Consider the following 24,124-nt stretch of genomic DNA (forward strand, 5'->3'; position numbering starts at 1 on the left):
TGCTGCGTCACTTCTGCAGCTGCTTCAGCCCTTTTAAAAGTTACTTTCGATTTCCCCAGCATAGCCATAGCCGCTGCCTGTTCCCGGCAAACGGACATAAAAGTTCAAAGTCCAGCCATAAAGCCATTAATTAGACGCTGGCAGGCTGCCCGGAGCAGTAGCACATACCTCATCAATCATCTTGACGCGCAGATACCGTCCGATCCGTCCCTCTGCATTCCGATCCTTTTGCCGGCATTCAGATGACTGCGTCTTCTGGGCCATAACCATAATGTTGATTTGTAGCAGTTTCCAAGTGCACAGCGGAATGATGAGGAATACGTGCCAACATGCTCTATATTGCTTTATTTACATTTCAAAGCTGGTAGATTACAGAAATGCATCTTGCCTCTGCCGAAGCAGAAAATGCATCCTCTCTCCTCTGAAGCACGGAGAGAATCACACTGAACTGCAAAGAACAGTGAAAACAGGAAACCAGTGTACGTCACATCCAGCCTCCTTTTCCCGTGGGAAACACAACAGCAATGCTGTCTGTGGAATGTAAACATTGTCTTGTGACAAGCCTTTCGCTGCACAGTGAAGAGAGCAGAAACCAACAATTTGAAGATGGCTATCATATCTCCTCTCAGTCTCCTCTAGTCTAGCCCCCTGCAATGCAGGAATCTCAACTAAATAATCCATGACGTGTGATCACCCAACTGCTGCTTAAAAACCTCCAGTGAAGGATAGTCCACCACTTCCTGAGAGAGTCAAGGAATCTCCAATAATAATAATAAAAAAACTGGTGTGGAAAACATACAGAGCTGCCTCTTGCGAAGCCTCACCGTTTGTTGGTGGAGCCCAGCATTAAGAACATCAATAGAACCTTGTTGGATCAAGTGAAAGGGAAATAGAATAGAAAGAGAATGTAGAAAGAAGAAGGACCTGAACACAACAGCACTATCACCACTACTTAGAGCAACAACTCTCCAACCTAGCAGGCAGAGAGGTCTTTTCCAGGTGATTCTACCTGAGATACCTGTCGCTGAAGATGTCAAGGGCTGAGAGAGAGGAGACCCTGAACACAGAACAAATGATCTGTCCCTGAACTATGGGCAACCTTTCTGAAACATCTCCCTCCTGGGGAAGCGGTGCCATTCCAAATACTGGCAACACTGACCAAGATGCCGTGAGAGTACAAGGAAGCTCCTGATTATTTATGTTTGGACAGTGGTGCCCCGCAAGACGAACGCCTCGCAAGACGGAAAACCCGCTAGACGAAAGGGTTTTCCGTTTTGGAGGCGCTTCGCAAAACAAATTTCCCTATGGGCTTGCTTCGCAAGATGAAAATGTCTTGCGAGTTCCTGAGGGTTTCCCCCCCCCTTTTTCTAAGCCGCTAAGCCGCTTATCAGCTGATTCGCTAAGCTGATAAACCGCTAAAAGCCGCTAAGCCGCTAATAGCGCTAATCTGCTAAGCCGTCAATGGGCTTGCTTCGCAAGACGAAAAAACCGCTAGACGAAGAGACTCACGGAACGGATTAATTTCGTCTTGTGAGGCACCACTGTACATGAGTGTTGCCTTCACATTTGAGCTGCGGTTGCCGGTGGTGGTGGTGGGGATTTACAAGGAAAGACAGAAGCATGTTGAGGAGATAATAGTGATGTATGTACAATTCTATACAGCAGAGCTCATAAGAAAGTAAGAAGATCCTGCTGGATTGTGCCAAATGTCCCATCTGGCCCAGCATCCTGTTCTCACAGTGGCTAACCAAGATGCCTTTGGGCAGCCTGCAAGCAGGGCCTCAGAAGAAGATCCCGCTCCTCTCCTGCATTTTCCAGCAACTGGTCTTCAGGAGCACGGATGCCTCCAACTGTAGAGGCAGAACACAGCCATCCCGGCTAGTAGCCATAGATAGCCAGTGTGGTGTAGTGGTTCAGAGCGGTGGACTCGTAATCTGGTGAACTGGGTTTGCTTCCCCACTCCTCCACCTGCAGCTGCTGGGTGACCTTGGGCTAGTCACACTTCTCTGAAGTCTCTCAGCCCACTCAGCTCACAGAGTGTTTGTTGTGGGGGAGGAAGGCAAAGGAGATTGTTAGCCACTTTGAGACTCCTTTGGGTAGTGATTTGATGGCCTGGGACTTGGGCTCGGACTCAGAACCAGAGGAGTCTCAGTCCGCACCGGATCCTTTGCCTCAGGCATCATCTGAACCAACTCTGGGGCCTGATCCTGAAAAGCCCCAGTCTGCACAGGTTCCCCTGCAACAATACCAGCTGGCCCGAGTCAGGGGCCTGAGCCTGCTCTGGCTCCAGCTGTGGAGATTACCTCGTTGCCTTCAGCTGGGTCATCACTTACAGCTACTCCACTACCAGTTGGGTCAGGGGAGGCTGAGGTGGCCCCTGGGTCTAGTAACCCACCGACATCTCCCGAGCTGCAGAGACCCAGGTCTGAGAGAAGGAGAGACCTGAGTACTCGCAGGAGGAGTGCTCACCTTTGGGCAAAACAGGGAGGTGAGTCGCCAGGGGATCAGGACCAACCACTACCCCAACAAAGATAAAAGCTGTCGGACCCCGCCCCAGGTTGCGGGAGCAACATTGCTGTATGCTAGATCCTGCACCTGTCCTTGTCTGGTTTTCTGCCTCATGTCCTGCCTTGGTCTTATCAGACTGACTCCCCACAGAACCTTTGGATTCTGGACAAGTCCTGGACCGCATTTCATGGGTTACCCAGCACACCTGCAAGCAGGACCTCAGAAGAAGATCCCACTCCTCTCCTGTGGTTTCTAGCAACTGAGGCCTCCAACTGTAGAGGCAGAACATAGCCATCCCTGCTAGTAGCCATAGATAGCTCTCTCCCAAGTTGGTGACCATCTTTGCCACCCCTGGGAACGAGTTCCATAGTTCAACTAGGGCCTCATTAAAAAGAACTTTCCTTTCTCTGTCCTAATCTTCCCACATCCATCTGCATTGGGTGCCCATGAGTTCTAGCGTTACAAGAGAGCTTTATAAATTTCTGCATTGCCACCTCTCGCTCACCTTTCCTCTAAACTAAAAAGTCCAAAATGTCCCCAAAGCTCAAGGCAGTTGACAACAAAGCAAAGGCAGCTAGGCAACATTTTTTTAATGTATATATAAAAGCTGAGAGTAAAAAGAGTAGTAAAACCACTTGCATCAATACAGCTTCCAGTCAGTTAAAGAAAAGATCATATATATATATATATATATATATATATATATATCCAGAATGCTTATTGCTAAAGAATCCCTGGTGGCAAACAACAGGCTTCATGTGTGTGTGTGTGTGTGTGATTTTCAGTACAAAAGTGGCATTTTAGGGAACAAGCCCCAAGAAACTGAAATTTCATAAAACACAACACAGCAACAACACCAGCAAGGCTAGTGTCTGGCTGGTTCTGTGTTACAGATTCCTGTTTAAATTAAAATCACTGTGCAGACCAAGTATATAAACTCATAATCTTTATGCCTAATGGCTGCTGATTAAGCACTAACATTTTTTTTAATGGTATTGCTTTTCTGTTGGCAAGATCCCTGAGCCGAATTTTCACCAAACCAATAGGCACTTTCACAGTCCAAATTAGCTTCCAAGCAGAACTGTATTGGACTATTTCTCAGCCAAGGGTATTTCCCAAACCCCTAATGGTTGAGGATTTCTCAGTGTAGCAGGATTCCCCCAAAGGACTGCACACACATTCAATATTCCTCCGCATTTCCAAAAATCCCATGAGGGCTGAGGCATTGAACTCTCAGAGGCTTTCCCCACAATGACAGTGACTGACCTCGATCTGCTGGATGGCTTCTTCTCGCTGGCGGATGACCTCCAGGTCCTCCTCTGTGATTTCGGAGAGCAGGGCATGCTCCTGGTTCTGCTCCGTCCACAGGCTGTCTCCGCCGTTGAAGATCTTTTCATCATCCGCCAGGTTAGAGAAAGGGGTCTTGGGACTTTGCTGAAGCGGAGAAAACATAGCAGAATTTAGAACCAGTGGACTGAGATTCCTGCATTGCAGTGGGTTAGATGGGATTGGCCCCTTCCAACTCTGCAATTCTATGATTCTACGACTCCCAAAGGAGGATCATGTAAGAGAGAAAAACGTTACTCCACAATAAGAGGGTTGACACAGCTGTAGCAAAACAACAACAACCAGTTGGACATAGGCAGTTGTCTTATACTGAGTCTCCATGCTGCTCAATATTGTCTACACTGACTGGCAGCCCCTATATTCTCACAGCGCCTTCAAGTCCCTCATACCCTCTCTGTTCCTCTGTGTCCCTCTGCCCTGATTTACTCAAACCTCTGCTGTTTAAAAGTTGCCTTCTCTGTTGTTCCCTTCCCCTGCTCTGACTTCATGCAAATCCAGGACTGCGATCAGGCACTACAAATCCTCCAATAGGGGCCGCGTGATGACAGCATTCCATTTCTATTTATATAGGAAGATCTATCTAGCTATGGGCTATATCCAATCGTACCCATTACTGCCTCCTGTGGGAGCGAGTTCCATAAGTTAAAGTAGGCACTGCATGAAAAAGTACTTTCCACCACTTTCTTACACTATCTCATCCTTACTAGAGATGCCAAAGTTGTTCTCCGGATTCGGGCACTGCTATGAGCTTGTGCGGGACAGGGATAGCAAAAGCCAGCCTCTCGATGGAGGAGAAAGATTTAAGAACCCCCAAATCCTTCTCTGTCCTGGAATAAAATCCTGACAAACTCCCCCATACTTTGGGAGGTGGCTGTGGAGAGGCAGAATTTTGTTCCCATCATTCTTTCCGCCCCGCCCCCCGCCCCAGATATCAAGACAGAAATACTTTTTTTTTTTTCCTGTAAGGAAAGGGGATCTCTGTGATTCAAATGGATGTTGGTGATTAGAGAACAGTGATTTGCTTAGGACATTTTAATAAGTCCATGCTTTAGGCGAGATGTGAACTAGGGATTTCATAACTAGCTCACAACCACTGCATCAGTAACTACAGCAGACCCTCAGTTATTAAATATGTCATGTATGGAGATCTATACATTTGGGGGAAAATATATATTGAAGCATTAGTAGAAAATGAACCTCACCAGTACTTGGAAGAGAACCAACAAATTAACAGAGTTTACAAATCCAAATGCTGGAAAATTGAATCACTCCTTAAAGGGGCAGACTGTGTAATTAAAACGTGGCAATTTGATACATTTCTGCCCTTCAACATATATTAGCTCAAAGCACTGAGATAAGTATGTGAAGCTATGCATTTATAAACCTTCGGTTCCGCTGATATTGTAAACATTAATTATATATGTACTAATAATTATGCAGGTTTCAATACTGATATTTCCCCCAGCATAATAGTCATCTGGGTGCCACAGTTCACAGGGGATCGGATTTTCTATTAATGGAGCCAATGCATATTTAAAATTAGTTATTACATTAGCAGGCTATTGCTCCTCTACTCCATAGGAGGTGTAAATTAACAAACATCCACCCACAGGCTTGATTCCCAAGGAAAGCAGGGGTTTGCAGGGGGAGAACGAACACAGAAAAGGAGAAAACAAATTCAAGGTGGATATATTTTAAAATGGGATTTACTGTAGTTGCTATTCGAAGGACATAAATACATGAGCAGAGCCTCCTGCAGAAGGCCTATGGCTCATCGTGTCCTGCATCCCATTCTCACAGGACTAACCAGATACCTAATGAGGAACCTGCAAACAGGACCAGAACATAGGAGCACCCTCCCCTCTTGAGACAGCCAGCAACTGGTACCCAGAAACATCATTGTCGTAAGAACCTAAGAAGAGCTTGCTGGATCAAGCCAAGGTCTCATCTCCTACAGCATCCTGAAGCTGAGGCTCCAATACGACTAAACAACTGCCGGAAAAGCAGCTACATTTTGCTTGCCTAGCTGCGATGCAGCAGAACAGTCTTCTTGGTTTCATTAGACTGGATAATCCCTGTCCAGCTCGCCTTTCCTGAAACCAACACACACTGCTGTCGCCGGGAGAGTCTTCTGCTGCATGGCACTGAACAGAAGCCTAAAGCAATTACAGGCAAAGAAGGTCCAAGGCAGCAGCAGAACATTTGGCCTGGGACTCTGAACGCTTTTCCATATGAGATCTGGAGTGTGATTACTGTTTTTGCATTATCTTTCAGGCAGACGGAGAGGTGATGGGAAGCTTAGGTTCTTAAAATCCAAGAATAACAGCCCATTACTTCTGACTCCACCTTTCCATTCCTGGTGTGGCCTATTTTGATGGGTTTGGTGAATGTGTCTTATTTCATAGAACTGAAGAATTGTAGAGGTGGAAGGGACCCCAAGGGTCATCTATTCCAGCCCCCTGCAATGCAGGAATCACGACTGAAGAATCCCTGACAGGTGGCCATTCAACCTCTGTTGAATAACCTCCAGTGAAGGAGAGTCCATCTTCTGCGGCAGTCTGTTCCAGCGTAGAACAGCTCTTGCTCTCAGAAAGTTATTCTTTAAATAGTTTTGGTCAGAATTTGTAATACAGAATTTGTATATGTTCGTTTCACGGGCATATGCATTTTAATGCATGCTTTACTCTTATAGATGCATTTCTGCAACTGCTACTTGGCTGCAGCACTGAAGCACAAAACTCAGGGAAGTGCAGATTTTGGTTTGCGTAGCATTTCGGAAAGCACAAATTTGACAGGTTCTTCTTTAAGTGTGAATGGATTTTGCCCCATCCCTTGTCCACATGAATAAGGAGTAAGGAGTTTAATATCTGGAAGGGGCTGCCTTCCCTCCCTCTTACACTTGAATAAATTGGTGGGTGAGGGCTGAAGTTGTAGAGAGGGAAAGGATCTTGGAGACACAGACAACATTAAGAATACCCTAGTTGCAACCAAACATCTGCTTCCACCATAGTTTGATAAAACAAGGTTCCAGGGATGTCTATCAGGCTGTCTGATGCATCATGTTTGGGGGAAAGCTGTGGATCAGCAGCCGTTGTGTTCAAATCCTGTTTTCCAGTGTTCCAAAGCCCAGCTGTGGTGAGAACAGGATGCTGGACTAGATGGGTCATTGGCCTGATCCAGCAGATTCTTCTTACATTCTTATGAATAGTTAAATCCAGATAACTCATAGGTTAAGACAGCATCTTAAAAAGCAGAGACATCACCTTCCCGACAAAGGTCCGTAAAGTTAAAGCTATGGTTTTCCCAGTAGTGATGTATGGAAGTGAGAGCTGGACTATAAAGAAAGCTGATCGCCGAAGAATGGATGCTTTTGAATTCTGGTGCTGGAGGAGACTCTTGAGAGTCCCATGGACTGCAAGAAGATCAAACCTATCCATTCTGAAGGAAATCAGCCATGAGTGCTCACTGGAAGGACAGACCATGAAGCTGAGGCTCCAGTACTTTGGCCACCTCATGAGAAGAGAAGACTCCCTGGAAAAGACCCTGATGTTGGGAAAGATGGAGGGCACAAGGAGAAGGGGACGACAGAGGATGAGATGGTTGGGCAGTGTTCTTGAAGCTACCAGCAGGAGTTTGACCAAACTGCAGGAGGCAGTGGAAGACAGGAGTGCCTGGCGTGCTCTGGTCCATGGGGTCACAAAGAGTCGGACATGTCTAAATGACTAAACAACAACAACAATTCACAAGTGGGCGAATTGTGGCCCTCAGCCCATTTCATGTGGCCCTTGGGCAAATCCCTGTGAATGTCAAGGAGGGAGAAGGGGTAGAAGTGCCATGGGGGGGGGAGAAAGCAAGAAGTCAGAAAGCGAGAGAAAGGCGTGGCAGAGAAAAAGAGCAGAGAGAAGGGGTAATGGGAGAAAGAGAGAGATAGGGCTGGTGGAAGGGAGGAGTGCATGAATAAAGGAGAAAAGAAGCGGCCTGTCTCACCTTTGGCTCCAAAATCACCTTCTCCAAATGTGTCTCCCTAACAGAATAGCGTTGAGTGAAAACAGCCCTTGACAGATAAGAAGGTTAAGCAACTCTGAGATAATTGCTCCCTCTCTCTTCCATAGATCATGAATGGGGGAACAGAGCTCTTTTTACAAGCACTGGAAGGTTAAGGGGGATAAAGAAGAAAAAGCCCTATAGCTATTTATTAATTTCAGTTTACAGGGCTTGGAGAAATCTGCAGGAAGAACAAAGCATCTCCCTGCGTTCTCAGCAGCCACAGCGAACAACTGCAGCTTATCCTGCGAGTTAAACTTGTAGCTTAGAAAAGTATCCTGGAATTGCAAGGAATGGGGAGAAACAGACACAGAAAACCTCCTCCCTCCCTCCCTCCCCCAAACTGCCTCCCACCTCTGCTTGTTAGCTCCACTGAGGAGACCTTGCCTCTACATTTTCATTTGCTTCCTTGCACCATGTCTCTAGTCCCTAGCGTTGACTGCTCTGTGCTCCGAGTCTGCACAAATTGATTAAGCAGCCAGCATTAGACATGAAGGAGGAGAAAACCCTTCGCAGCAGGAGAGATGGGAACGGGGTTTTGAGAACAGAAGGAGACCCCCCTCTCTTTTAATTGCTGCCAGTCTCTTTTAACAAACACAGGTCAAGCCCCCAGGTTAGGAGAAACCTGGAATGAAATGCTCAGGTCTGTCTCACTTCATGCCACGCAGAGCGTAATTTGTCTTAGTTGGGTCTGCAATGAATGCTGAAAACAAATAACATCATGGGGATATGAATTGTGGTGTTGGGGGATAGGATCCTCTAAAAGCAGGGGGAGTAAATATGATGCCCCCCAGATTTTGCTGAAGGACAGCTCCCATCATCCCTGACCGATCCCATGCTGGTTGATGAGAGCTACAGTCTAGCAACTCCTGGAGAGTGCCATGTTAGTGGCCCTATGGCAGAACAGCCAAACTTTTCATAACAAGTGGGTTTCAAGTGTGCTTTGACACTGCCTTGTTGCAGGGGTGGGGTAAAGGTAAAGATAAAGGTACCCCTGATCATTAGGTCCAGTCACAGCTGACTCTGGGGTTCCGGCGCTCATCTCACTTTACTGGCCGAGGGAGCCGGTGTACAGCTTCCGGGTCATGTGGCCAGCATGACTAAGCCGCTTCTGGCGAACCAGAGCAGCGCACGGAAACGCCGTTTACCTTCCCGCCGGAGTGGCACCTATTTATCTACTTGTACTTTGACGTGCTTTCGAACTGCTAGGTTGGCAGGAGCAGGGACCGAGCAATGGGAGCTCACCCCATTGCAGGGATTCGAACCGCTGGTCTTCTGATCGGCAAGCCCTAGACTCTGTGGTTTAACCCACAGTGACACCAGCATCCCGCAGAGGTGGGGAGCGAGGCTCAAATCTGATGCCCCAGCCCCAGCCCACCTGCTGCCTTCCCAAATCCAGCTAAACTAGGTGCCAGGCTTTGAGAAGGAGGCACGGTGCTCTGGCAGGGTCCTAGAACCTTTCCACCCGAGGGCTCTAGGTCCTTGCCAGAGCCTGGTGCCTCGCTTACCTGGCTTTGCAAGGCAGTGGGAGGCCTGGGCATCAAATGTCACTGAGAGCTACCCAAAAAGGACTGCAAGTTGAACTATGGGTTTATTCTAAGGTGATGCATGAACAGAGCTCTGCTAGTTCTAAAAGTGTGATATTGTTCGTTCTAAAGGTAAAGGTAAAGGTACCCCTGCCCGTACGGGCCAGTCTTGACAGACTCTGGGGTTGTGCGCCCATCTCACTTAAGAGGCCAGGGGCCAGCGCTGTCCGGAGACACTTCCGGGTCACGTGGCCAGCGTGACATCACTGCTCTGGCGAGCCAGAGCCGCACACGGAAACGGCGTTTACCTTCCCGCTGGTAAGCGGTCCCTATTTATCTACTTGCACCCGGAGGTGCTTTCGAACTGCTAGGTTGGCAGGCGCTGGGACCGAGCAGCGGGAGCGCACCCCGCCGCAGGGATTCGAACCGCCGACCTTTCGATCGGCAAGCCCTAGGCGCTGAGGCTTTAACCCACAGCGCCACCTGCGTCCCTTCTAATTGTTCGTTCTACTTTAGGCTAAATTCAGTAGGGAGTTCTCACCACTAGTAGGGATTTGGTTTTCTCTGCTGTGGGGACCAGAGCTGAAGAGGCAAGGCACATGTTTTGCACACCAAAAGGTCCCAGGTTCAATCCCCGACATCTCCATTTTGAAAGGTGAGCAAAGCAATACCGTGCCCCATGGGAAAAAGCAAAAACACCTGACTTGCTAGAAAGAAGTTAACTTTATTTTCCCCTGATGCATTTATTAATATTTTATCAAAGTTGCTGCTGTTTTCCCTTGCCGGATTCTTATGAAAAGGGTGGCCGATAAATATTTAAATAAAATAAAGACAGTGAAAAATAAATAAATCAATAAAGAAAAATAGCCAAAGGGGATGTGTGCATTGATATGAGTATTCATTGATTGCTTTGATTGTTAGTCTCAAACAGCTGGATAGGCTGCATATCCATTTTTAAACAAGCCAATGGCCCAGAGCTTTCTTGTTCTCTCCTGGCTTCCCATCAAAGTCTCTTTGGAATACTTCCCTGTCTCTCCTCTGTTATCTATGCCTCTCCTCCTTCACAACTTCTTGTTGCCGAAAATAATCTGCTTTCTAAAAGAAAGCAAAATAATCAAATATGGTTCACGCTAAAGCATGAAAATTCAGGAGGTGTGCAGCAAAATAGGCATGGATGAACACATTTTCCCCCCTTATTGATGTGGCTCCTTAATTCTGGATGCAGATGGGCTTGTCTTTGTGCATAATTTGCTTTCTCGCACTCTCTTTTTGCTTTGCATATTGCTCAGAGGGTTTCATAACAACAAATAGCCCTACTGGAAGTCAGAAGAATTGGCTCCCGTTGGCAATTTCTGGCACTTCACTTTGGACTGATGCTGACTAGCACTTAAGTCAGGTTCACTGAAACTGTTAACTGGAATGAAGGATTTTCGTGCATTGCAAAGCACACATCCGAAGGGTGAATCAGAGGCTAAGAGGAATCAGAAGACAGTCTTAGGGTGGAGAGAGGGGTCCTGACTTATCCTCTATTTCATCCCAGGGGAAATGATTCTGCAAACAGTGCCTCAGGGTCTCTTGTGGGTCAGTTTGGCAGTTTAGACAAAATTAACTGGAGAAGCTGCTACAGATATTTTTCCAGAATCCCTTTGGGACTCCTCGGTCGTGTCAGGGGTGTGTGTGTGCTATTCCAGCTACAAATTCCTCTCTGCACACTGGGCTCTCCTGGAAGATTGGGGGTCCTCAGAAATGGGTTTGCCCAACCAACCTCAGAGAGGGGGACTGTTCTTGTTTGCGTGAACCTCTTTGGCTTAATCTTCTTTTAAATAAGATGCACTGGGGGCTTCCAACTTGGGCTACATTCCTAATCGTGTCTACTGAGAAAAAAAGCCCAAATGATGCCCAAATGATTCCACCTAAACATTAGGAAGAACTTCCTGACAGTAAGAGCTGTTCGACGGTGGAATTTGCTGCCAAGGAGTGTGGTGGAGTCTCCTTCTTTGGAGGTCTTTAAGCAGAGGCATGACAACCATATGACAGGAGTGCTCTGATGGTGTTTCCTGCTTGGCAGGGGGTTGGACTTGATGGCCCTTGTGGTCTCTTCCAACTCTATGATTTATGATTCTATGATTCTCTGATTCCCTGAAATGAAGTCAACAAGGCTTACTCACTTCCCTTTCACAAGATGTAGTGATGGGTGCCAACTTTGATGGCTTTAAAAGAGGGTCCGACAAATTTGTGAAGGACAAGGTTGTCAGTGGTTACTAACCAAGGAGGATGGGTTCTATCTCCCTTGCTAGGAACCACAGGAGAGGAGTGTGGCTGTTGCACCCTGGTCCTGTGTTCAGGCTTCCCATGGACATTTGTTTGGCCACTGTGAGGACAGGATGCTAGACTAGACGGCCCTCTCCAGCTGGGCTCTTCAGTACGTTTCCGAGCACAATTCAAATTGTTGGTGCTGACCTTTAAAGCCCTAAACGGCCTCGGTCCAGTATATCTGAAGGAGTGTCTCCACCCCCATCGTTTTACCCGGACACTGAGGTCCAGTGCTGAGGGCCTTCTGGCGGTTCCCTCACTGTGAGAAGCCAAGTTACAGGGAACCAGGCAGAGGGCCTTCTTGGTAGTGGTGCCCTCCCTGTGGAACGCCCTCCCACCAGATGTCAAAGAGAACAACAACTACCAGACTTTTAGAAGACATCTGAAGGCAGCCCTGTTTAGGAAAGCTTTAAATGTTTGATGCATTGCAGTGTTTTAGTATTTTTTTGGAAGCCACCCAGAGTGGCTGGGGAAGCCCAGCCAGATGGGCGGGGTATAAATACTATATTATTATTATTACAGTGGTGCCCCACAAGACGAACGCCTCGCAAGACGGAAAACCCGCTAGACGAAAGGGTTTTCCGTTTTGGAGGCGCTTCGCAAAACGAATTTCCCTATGGGCTTGCTTCGCAAGACGAAAATGTCTTGCGAGTTCCTGCAGGTTTTTTTTTTCCTTTCCCCCCCTTTTTCTAAGCCGCTAAGCCGCTTATCAGCTGATCCGCTAAGCCGCTAAGCTGCTAAAAGCCGCTAAAAGCCGCTAAGCCGCTAATAGCGCTAATCCGCTAAGGCGTCAATGGGCTTGCTTCGCAAGACGAAAAAACTGCTAGATGAAGAGACTCGCGGAACGGATTAATTTCGTCTTGCAAGGCACCACTGTAGTATTATTATTATTATTATTATTATTATTATTATTATTATTATTATTATTATTATTATTTTAACTAATCAATCACTCAATCAAACTGCATTTCTATGAATGTGCCAGCCCCCTTGGTCACGGGCCAGCCCGGGGACGCACACAAGTATCCAGAGACCCACTTCCGGTGGAGCTGTGGGCACACTAATGCATCAGCAAAGTAACAGCAAGAAGTGAGGCTGTGGAGGCACTGGCATTGCAAAAGCTTCCTTTATTTACAAATCAAAACAACAAACATGGCTAGTGTGAGCAGCAGCTTCACATGTCTGCTCTGTCTGAAAAAAACGAACAAAGAGAGAGTACAAAAGCACTAAGGACGGAAGTACAATGTCTAGTTCCGTTCCCACACTCCTATCACAAACAGTGGATCATGAGATCCAATAGCAATGGAGAATGAAAATGCTAACATCCTCCTCCTTTTCATGACATCATAGACTTTAGTAGATTTGCAGCCTATTTCCATACAGACTCAGTTGTTCTTTATTAACAACCTTTGACAACAAATCAGCAGGTATTTCTTTACCTGGCTTGTAGGACACACTGATGAGCCCTCTCTGGATACAATCCCTTGCATGACATAACTTTATGTGCAAGTGTTTGGTTCTTTGCTTACAGTTGTCCTGATAAACCTGTATAGCAATGGAGAATGAAAATACTAACATTCTATACCAAGGTGGTGTATGCATTTCCCCCTTTTCTCCTCCAAAACAATCCTGTGAGGGTGGTTAGGCCAGGAGAAGACAGCAACTGGCCCAAGGTCACCAAGTGAGCTTCATGATGCCCAAATGGTGATTCGAACCCTGCTTCCCTAGCTCCGAGTTCAAAACTTGAACCACTATGCCACACCGGACCTCTCGTGGGATGTTCTTCTGGGACACTGCCAGAGGGAAGAAGGTTGGTTTTTTGTTTGTTTTGCTTCCTGGTCAGCAATCGGCTTGCCTCCATTGGATGTCAAGGGAGCTGCCCAGGAGAGCAGCATGTTAACAGTTCAGGGAAAGACAGGGAAACACCAGCTAGCTTGGAGATTCTTTATTAAGGAAGTAGAACAGAGAACATACAGAGACCTCTGAGATATGCTCCACCTAGGTGAAGCAGTTGTTTAGACTGTCTTGTATCCCATTCCCTCTGTGTCAGGCCGCTCCCTCTGTCTACGGAGACCCTCTCTGTTTCTTCCTGGCTCTCTGCTCTGTGACATACATCAGATGCCTTGTTCTGGGAGTTTGGGGTGGGGCTTGCAGGCTGTCAGCAGAAAAGCTGCCAGTGTGGCTCTGTGGCAAGGCTGTGGATTCCTGTTTTTTTACTATGTATTGGGGCACCTGTCTGTTTCCTCCTCTTCCTCTTCCTCATCCTCCAAGCTCCCAGTCTCCTGTACTTCCCAGCACTTCCCCTCCTCTGGGGTGTGTCCTGTTGTCCACCATCAGGACCAAGGATCTAAATCGTCTCCCTCTGTGCTTTCCCGGGGGGTAGCTCTTGGCCAGCCTTCTTCCACAACCCCTCTTCATCCAAGCCAGTCCCTGACACTTGATGGGATAGCTGCTGCCATCAAGGCCGTTTTTAGGCAGCGACGGTCATGCTGGCACAGTGCAGTTGTGCCTACAGCAAATTCTCCAGCATCTTCCTTAAAAGAGATCCTTGCCTGTGTCTATTTAGAGCTCTGTGCTTCCCTCCCCTTCTCAACTGATGGCTTTATCTACAATGCCAACAGATGGTCCTACGGCAACATAAGTGAAGGAGAATAATAATAAAGCAGAGCAGAAGCATAAACACTCCCCTCCTCCCTCTGCAGCCTGATATTATTATTATTTTTTTTCTTTTAAAAGAGCCTGTTTTATTTAACCAGCAGAAATTTTAATCACAACATGAACATATGTCATGACAGAGTGAAACTTGCGGTCCTCTAGGGAAACATGCAGCCTCTGCACACCCAGAAAATGACCCAAGTGAAGAGTCCCCCAGATCTTTGGACAATGGGACCATAAAATAAAATAAAATCGCAGAGCAGCTGATTTTTAAATATTTCCCCAGCTGCCTGAATTATATCCTAATAATTCTTGAGGCTCTGTTGTGTTCTGCCTTCCAGCAAACCGTTCTTGCTGTCTTAGATGACTGGAAAAAACACAGATTATCACTCCGGTATGGTCATACAGTGGTACCTCGGGTTACAGACACTTCAGGTTACAGACACTTCAGGTTACAGACTCCGCTAACTCAGAAATAGTACCTTGAGTTAAGAACTTTGCTTCAGGATGAGAACAGAAATCGTGTGGCGGAGGTGCGGCAGCAGCGGGAGGCCTCATTAGCTAAAGTGGTATCTCACGTTAAGAACAGTTTCAGGTTAATAACGGACCTCCAGAACGAATTAAGTTCTTAACCCGAGGTACCACTGTACAGTCATACTTCGTGTTAAATACACTTCGAGTTGAGCGCTTTCAAATTGTGCTCCGCAGCAACCCGGAAGTAACGGAGTGCATTACTTCCGGGTTTCACCACTTGCGCATGAGCAGACGCTCAAAATGACATCACGTGCATGCACAGAAACGGTGAAAAGTGATGTGTGCGCGCGCAGACCATACGTGCATCCATACGACTCCCAAAAACGTTCAGAAACAAAGGTGTGGCTTCTGAGCAGCTACCAGATTGTCCTGCAGCCAAACAGAAGCCACGGAAGCTGTGCCAGACGTTTGGCTTCCTAAAATTGTTCGAAAACCGGAACACCCACTTCCAGGTTTCTATTGTTCAGGGGCCAAGGCATTCGGGAGCCAAGGTACGACTGTACGTACAACATGGTGCAAAGTGACACCACTTGGAGGTTTATCGCTGTTTCTTTGAAAGCCAACACACCAAATTGCCATTTCACAGAAATGGCGCCCATGATCCTAAGTTTCTTCCGCGGGTGAGAAATCTTTCCCCTTGGTGCTGCAACCCACAATGTCCTTTCACTGAGGAAGCCTGCAATTTAGCCTCCCTTGATAAAGTCATGATATCATTGGTTTGAGCTTCAGAGAGCAGTAAGTCCCCACCGCAGGGGACATCTGCCTTGGGTCAGAAATGAACATTAAGCACTCTCTGTTTATAAGGTTCGGAAGACGATTGGGGAAGATTGCCACTCTGGGTTTTGATTTGCAGGGTTTTGCATCTTCCTAGAAATGAAAATGGGGAGATAGACAATAGGCACAAGGAGAAATCAACTCGGTACAAAGTCACCCCACTTGGAGGTTTATGGCTCTTTCTTTGAAAGCCAAGACACCAAATCACTATTTAACAGACATGGAGTTGTAGAGGATACCTTGGAGATGATCCAGGGAAATCTTAAAAATACTTCTTCCCTCCCAATGGCTCTCATTTCTGAGAACAAAAGCAGTGTTTCAACACCCCCGTTCCCCACTGCTGCAGGATCAGGAACACAGGAACCTGACATATCACAAGTCAGGCTTTTCAACATCAACTTCGTTGGATTGGTCATGTTGTGCGGATGCCTGGTTATCGTCTTCCAAAGCAACTACTCTATTCCAAACTTAAAAATGGAAGGTGTAATGTTGGTGGTCAGCAAAAGAGGTTTAAAGACTCTCTCAAAGCAAATCTTTAAAAAATGTAGTATAAACACCGAAAACTGGGAAACACTGGCCTGCAAGTGCTCCAATTGGAGAACAGCTTTTACCGAAGATGTCATGGTCTGTGAAGACACTTGAACTCAGGATGAAAGGGAGAAACATGCTAAGAGGAAGGCACGCTTGGCAAATCCACACCATGATCAACTCCCACCAATGTCCTCACTGTGGAAGGACGTGTGGATCCATAATTGGCCTCCAGTCACTCACGGACTCATTGTTAAATCCGCGTTCATGGAAGACAATCTTATTTGACTACGAGGGATCACAGAAGAAGAAGGAGGAGAAGGAGGAGGAGGAGGAGGAGGTCCATCCGACTCGGTATTTTGGATAGCGACCGGCTCTCCAAGGGTTTAGGGAGGAGCTCTTCTTGGGAGCTTGAACCCAAGATATTTTGGGTGCTGCACTACACACCTTCCCTCATCATGATGGACCAGACTGATGTGGAAATGTGGAGAGATAGAGACTGGGAATAATGAGAAACTGTGAGAAAGTCCTCAAAAAGGCAGATTCACTGGGGCCTTGCTAGGACGCCTCCCCACTTAGAAAACTTGGATGTCAAAGAGAGATGGAGAAGTCCAGATACAAACCAAGCTCCTTTCAACCTTCCCCCTCCCTCCTCCCCATCCCATCTAATATACACACCTGAGATTTTTCCTCATCACCAGCTTCCATATCAGGATACATTGTAATGACTATTTTGTGTTGCCTTTTATGGGATTTTATATATAAACTATTGTACATTGCCTGGATATTGTATCAAGAGCCTGTGTGGTGTGGCAGTTAGAGTGCCAGACTAGGACCTGGAAGATCAGGGTTCAAATCTCCACTCGACCATCATGAAGATCATTGGAGGTAACTTTGAGGGCCAGCCTAACGTACCTCACAGGGTCGTTGTGGGGATTAATTGAGGAGGGGGAAAGAAACTCCATGTATGCCACCCTGAGCTTCTTGGAGGAAAAAAAGGGGGGATATAGACACAACAAATAAATAATCATTACAGTGATACCTCGGGTTACATACACTTCAGGTTACATACGCTTCGGTTTACAGACACTGCTAACCCAGAAATAGTGCTTCAGGTTAAGAACTTTGCTTCAGGATAAGAACAGAAATCGTGCTCCAGTGGCACAGTGGCAGCAGGAGGCCCCATTGGCTAAAGTGGTGCTTCAGGTTAAGAACAGTTTCAGGTTAAGAACAGACTTCCGGAACAAATTAAGTACTTAACCCAAGGTACCACTATAATATGATATAGAAGTGGACAACCTGTATTCCCCACACAAAAAGAAAGCAGGGAAGAAAGGAAAAAAGTTTTGGCAAAGTGACCCTTATTGTGTGGGGGACCAACCCCTCTGGGGGAAAAAAAAAACCTACACTGTCATGTCCACCTTTCCATCCTCAATTTGTTTAGACAAGCATGAGCTACGGAGCAACGCTGGGATTCACTTTCTGACTTTGAAAAATGTGCCCGTCCTATAATGCGTATTGATTATTCCGCTTGGAAGTTGTGTACTGCAGTATAGTTGTCTGTAATCTAAATGCTCTCTTGGGAAACATTGAAATAAGGGTTTATTTGTTGGCACCAGGGGCTCAGGAGATAATTTGAAATCACAATTGGCTTATATTTCACGGGCATGGGGTTATTAAGCTGACCTTATTTCCACTGATGGGTCTCTGCTATGGAGCTTCAGGAGAGATTGCACTCCTTGATCATGCCCCCTGGGGGATCTATCCTGATGCCCAGGGCATCCTAACGCTAAACGCCGGCCTGATCTCAACTCTAAATGTCCCCATCCTCCGCTTTCGGCCATATTGACGGATATCAAGTCACCTAGTGCTGTAAATAAATTACCCATTCTTCATGTCTATTGTCACCTTGAAGGTATTTATAGAGAGTGCAATCACTTCCCTGCAAAAACCCTCCTCCCAAGGCTACATAAATTTAGCATCTTCATTCTAGCTTCTTATGTCTCCTAGCCCTGGAACTGGTGTTATTTTCGCTCGCCCACTTTGAGCATGTTATATATCTTCCCTGAACTAACAACGTAAGAAGATGCTTCAGGATCAGGCTAATGGTCCATCGAGTCCTGGGTGTCTCCACACCCAATACCTCCAACTTCCAATACAAGGTCCGACTTGTGACATCCCTTTGCCAACTTTAAAATCACAGAACCTCAAAACTTTGATAGATTCCCCCTGTCTCTGTTCAACCTTAGGGTGATGACCTGGACATCGGAGTGTCTGATACATTCTACTAATGTGTGGTTAAAGGGTAGTAATGTACACAGTGATTGATTATTTGATGGAGTTGCAGGAATTTATGTATAGGCCGGGAGGGGTTGCCCCTCCAGGAGATATCGTGCACATGCAGCCCACTACCAAAATCAGCACAATCACTTTTGTGACTTTTGTGACTTTTCACCACAAAATACTTCATCACAGTTTCTTCCTATCCATTCAAAGGGCCTTTGCTGCACGATACCAAATGTAACAATTCACTGATCAATGTATCTATGTACTGGTTCACTGGGAAAACTTTAGAAATTCATATAGACATATGAGCTCAGCTATTCAGCAGCCCCTCTGCCTGAGTGATAATTCCTGCCATCCTGATACCTGAGTACCAGACAGATAGCCATTCCAGAAATAACAAACCCAGATGAAGACAAAAGGGTGTGATTAAATTGGGTGGGAAACAGGGAAATGTAAATATCTCTTTTGTTACACTTGATGGGTGTTTGGTGGAGGGCAAGGGGAACCATGGGGCAGGGTCCATGATGCTCAGATTACTGCCACCAGACCCCCCCCCCTTTCATGATGTAACCATGATGTATTAGTGATGTAGTTTGGGGGGGTGTAACAAGGGGATTAGCAGCTAATCAAAGTTTGGGTTCTCTTTTGTTCGGGGCTTCCATCTTGTTTCACCTGGTGGCAGGTGGGAGTCCTGTCGCGACAGTCTTCAATAAAGACCAAGCCTAATGGCTGCTGTTTTGCTCTGGTATTCCTGGCTGGTGTCCTTGTTTTTTGTCCAAGGGAGCCCTCAGATTTTCTCCGTTAACAATGGAGGACTGAGAGCTACATCAGAGACAAGGACTCTTTCATACTCAAGTTAACCAGGGCTGATTGCTTGCATGAGCTTTCTCCATCCCTGGGTGGAGATGTCCTCCTAATAAATATTTTCTTCAAAACAAAATTTGCTGGGTAAGTAAAGAGGAAAGATCCCCTTCCTACTGCATCATTTGAAGAAAGAGAGACACACGCATTCTCAACTGGATGGTGTCAACAGGGCCAGAAATCGGGACCTTCTTGGAGATCTAACAATGCAAGGATGGAGAACCTGCAGGCACCTTCAGATGTTTCTGGACTCCCAACTCCCATCAGCCCCAGCCAGCATGGCCAGTGAACAGGGATGATGGGAACTGGAGTTCAGCAACACCTGGAAGACCATGGGTTCCCCACTCTGTGCTAACACTTCCCATTTAGTTAACCCATATACCTGCTTTGCCAAAGACTGGGGTGCATATTTGGGGCACTAAGAAGCAAAAGCGTGGCTGCGATTTTTCTCACAGGTAGGGTTTTCTAAACTGGCATTCATGGTTACAGATGCCATCTAACAACTAGGCAATGTTAGACAATGGAAAAAGCAAATGCATACAAGGCATGTTTACTCAGAAGTAAGTTCCACCAGGTTAAACAAAGCTTATTGTCAAGTAAAAACAAAATAAAAAAATTCCTTCCAGTAGCACCTTAAAGACCAACTAAGTTAGTTCTTGGTATGAGCTTTCGTGTGCATGCACACTTCTTCAGATACCTTGGTAACCTCTGTAACTGGAACTATTGTCAAGTAAGTGTGCATAGGGCTGTGGTCCTGATTGTGAATCATTTTGCATTTGAAAGCCAGAAGTGAAGGGGGGGGGGGGTTACAAAAGGAAAATAAATAGAGGTACATCTTTACCTTGTTACAAAAGAAGAGGAGGAGGAGGAAGAAATAATCATAATAATATTGCAATCGCAGAGGGTGAACGTCTGTTATATTATTACCTGCTGATTCCAGTGTGTAATGTTGCATTGTAAATATATTCTTTGACATTATTTCATTTGGCATAAGTTGTTCACTTTAAAGTCATTAAAAAAAAATGCCTTGGATTGGACTGTTGATCACCTGGCGATTGATTCCGCTTGGCACCTTGGCTGCTAGGCTTGTCTCAATTCATGCAATCTGTTCCAGCTGTTCCTGAAGATGCAATTTAGCATTTTGCTAGCATTTCCCTCCCTGCTGTTTCATGCTTTTATGATGATTGTTTGACTCATGTCTGACTTGCATTTAGTGGCCTTGAATGCCATCTACGACAGAACATTGGCATACAAACATGCTAATAAGTGTATATTGGAAAAAAAATATAGAACTAATTTGGCAACCCTATGCAGAACCCTTATCACCTTTACAACTGCAGAAACCTTACAAAAAAATATAGGCTGGCATCCCTTCTTAACTCAAGCCCAGGCATATAGAAAGCAGCCTTATACCAAGTCAAACCACTGGTTCATCTAGTTCAGGCATGGGCAAACTCGGCGGCCCTCCAGATGTTTTGGGACTACAACTCCCATGATCCCTAGCTAACAGGACCAGTGGTCAGGGATGATTTGAATTGTAGTCCCAAAACATCTGGAGGTCCAAGTTTGCCCATGCCTGATCTAGTTCAGCATTGCCTACACTAGCAGCAGCTCTCCACAGCTCTCCTACCCAGAGATGCTCAGGATTCGACCTGGGACCTTCTACATGCCAAGCATAGACCCTAACACCAAGCTACAAGCCTTCTCCCTCCTAGAATAGTTTGCTCCTTAATCTTTCTCAGGTAAAAAATACCAACAACTTATTTTAAGGCATCCTCACTTCCCCCCATTTCCCTCCCCTCTAATCAAACCAAGTTTCATATAGTTGATTGCTACAGAAAACATCCCTAATAAGAACCCACCAAGGGTAGCCTGCCTGCTATTTCCAATTTGCTTCCCAGCTCCAGGTTTAATATGCTGAAAGACGCTTCAATTTTGAAATCGTCTTTTATTGAAAAACTGTTGATGAGCAAAATGCATAATGCTCTCCTATTACTCCCCATCTCGTGCGCATCCCCTGGGCGCCAGAATCGTCTTATCTCCGCTCCCTGGCTGTTCCTCCAGCATATTTACATTGTTAGCCTTGCCAAAAAAGAAAAAGAAAAAAGGTATCATTATGTCAATAAGAGCGATTGAAGCATTAATAGGATGGTTACAGGCAGAAATGCAAGAGATTACTTTGTGCGCTGTATATATATATATATAAGCGAGGGGAAAACATATGTCACAGGAGTCTTCTTAATTGTTCTGTGCTCCTGAATCTTATCTTTGGAAGAGCCCCAACACAAGAGGAGGAGGAGAAAGAGAGAGTTTGGGGAAAAGGAGAATGAGAAGGAAGACAAAAGTAGGAGTAGAGATCGTCGTGAACAGGACCAGATTGAGGTTTGACGAGGCCCTAAGCTACTGAAGAGGGGACGCAGGTGGCGCTAAAGGTTAAAGCCTCAGCGCCTAGGACTTGCCGATCGAAAGGTCGGCGGTTCGAATCCCTGCGGCGGGGTGCGCTCCCGCTGCTCGGTCCCAGCGCCTGCCAACCTAGCAGTTCGAAAGCACCTCCGGGTGCAAGTAGATAAATAGGGACCGCTTACCAGCGGGAAGGTAAACGGTGTTTCCGTGTGCGGCTCTGGCTCGCCAGAGCAGCGATGTCACGCTGGCCACGTGACCCGGAAGTGTCTCTGGACAGCGCTGGCCCCTGGCCTCTTAAGTGAGATGGGCGCACAACCCCAGAGTCTGTCAAGACTGGCCCGTACGGGCAGGGGTACCTTTACCTTTACCTTTTAAGCTACTGAAGGTAATGGGACCCTCTATCTGTCCAGCTGTCACCTTGCCAACAAAGGTCTGTATAGTTAAAGCAATGGTTTTCCCAGTAGTGATGTAAGGAAGTGAGAGCTGGACCATAAAGAAGGCTGATCGCTGAAGAATGGATGCTTTTGAATTCTGGTGCTGGAGGAGACTCTTGAGAGTCCCATGGACTGCAAGAAGATCAAACCTCTCCATTCTGAAGGAAATCAGCCCTGAGTGCTCACTGGAAGGACAGATCCTGAAGCTGAGGCTCCAATGCTTTGGCCACCTCATGAGAAGAGAAGACTCCCTGAAAAAGACCCTGATGTTGGGAAAGATGGAGGGCACAAGGAGAAGGGGACGACAGAGAACGAAATGGTTGGACAGTGTTCTTGAAGCTACCAGCATGAGTTTGACCAAACTGCAGGAGGCAGTGGAAGACAGGAGTGCCTGGCATGCTCTGGTCCATGGGGTCACGAAGAGTCAGACATGTCTAAACGACTAAACAACAACAACATATGTCCAGCTGTCCTTTGTCAACAACAAATTGTCGCTGTTTTTTTGTGTTGAATATACGTTGCCATCTGAACCCAGGATCTTCCATGTTTTCAAAACAGATCACCTTCAGCTTTAGAGCTGCGTCACCCTCTCCATCTAAACAAGGAATCAGCCTGTTTTCTGTTCCTGTTAATGCACACTTACATAACAGGGGATTCCCTCCAAACCACTAAGCTCTGATACTTGGGGAAGGGGGAGAGAGAGAGAGAGAGAGGGAGGAGAGACCTTTAAAGAGGAGAGGGGGAAATGAGGCGGGGGCAACCAGAAGAGAATGTGATTTCCTGCTTATAGTGGATATTTTCCCTTCTGCAGATTTCTCTTGGCTACAGTTAATTGGAATTCCAGTGATGTCCAGAGAGCTCTCGAGAGGTTGGGGAACTTTACCTCTGGCGAGATTCCGTTTTAACAAGTTAAACGGTGATTAAAGGGAAATCTGTGCAAACTTAGATCTTTCTCCGGTGGGTTTATGCCAGGGGCGGGGTGCTCTGGGAGTTGGAGAGCTAGAAATGAGGCAAGGGAAATGAGCAGCAGGAGGAAATGGTAATGAAGCATTAAAAGGAACAAGGCAGGAGAAGGCAGTGGCGGGGGGGACTCTAGGCACCCAAATATGCGGGTTGGCTTACAGTTCTCGAGTCCTGAATGTGGGAGGTTGGTGTCTACAAAGGTGGGATAACAATAACAACAACAACCACAACAATAACAACAATTTATTTTGACCTCGCCCATCTGGCTGGGTTTCCCCAGCCACACTGGGCAGCTTCCAACAGAACATTAAAAACAGAATAAAACTTCAAACTTCCCTAAACAGGGCTGCCTTCAGAGGTCTTCTGAAAGTCCTCTGATAGCTGTTTATTTCCTTGACATCTGATGGGACGGACTCGGCTCTGCATGGCCACAGGCCTGACCATCTCGTTTTGGACCATGACTATATGGTTTGGCAATACACAGGGAGTCTGCAGACTTTCTGATGTTGTTGAACAGTAGCTCTCTCCCATCACTCTCCAACCAGAATAGTAAGGACCAGGGATAATGGGAACTGTAGTCCAAACACACACACACACATATATCCCAAGAGCTGTAGCTTCCCCCACTCTCCTTCCTCAGAGGTTTCAAAGAAGAGGTTGGGTGACCATCTGCTGGGATCCTTTAGCTGCCATCCTTGCATTTCTGGTGGTTGCTCTAGATAACCCTTCCGTCTCTACGATTGCATCTGGCTGTGTCCATGCCCTTTCTCTGAGGCTGCTATGTTCCCTTCTGCGGCCTAAGGGGTCACCTTACCTGTGAGAACCCAAGTTACAGGGAACCAGGCAGATGGCCTTCTCGGTAGTGGCACCCGCCCTGTGGAACGCCCTCCCACCAGATGTCAAAGGGAAAAACAACTACCAGACTTTTAGAAGACATCTGAAGGCAGT

At 46.6% G+C, this 24,124-nt stretch overlaps 1 protein-coding gene across 1 annotated transcript in view; it reads right to left on the reverse strand.

Moving 5' to 3' along the window:
* The window catches only part of TSNARE1 (t-SNARE domain containing 1), a 394,489-nt gene that overhangs the window by 155,463 nt on the left and 214,902 nt on the right, over nt 1-24,124 (reverse strand). The window contains exon 8 of the mRNA XM_079984518.1: nt 3,775-3,942. Within this exon, the coding sequence (XP_079840644.1) occupies nt 3,775-3,942 (168 nt within the window). The remainder of the gene's footprint in view (nt 1-3,774; nt 3,943-24,124) is intronic.

This window comes from Podarcis cretensis (assembly GCF_951804945.1).
Source record: "Podarcis cretensis genome assembly, chromosome: 7".
NCBI classification, from domain to species: Eukaryota; Metazoa; Chordata; class Lepidosauria; order Squamata; family Lacertidae; genus Podarcis; species Podarcis cretensis.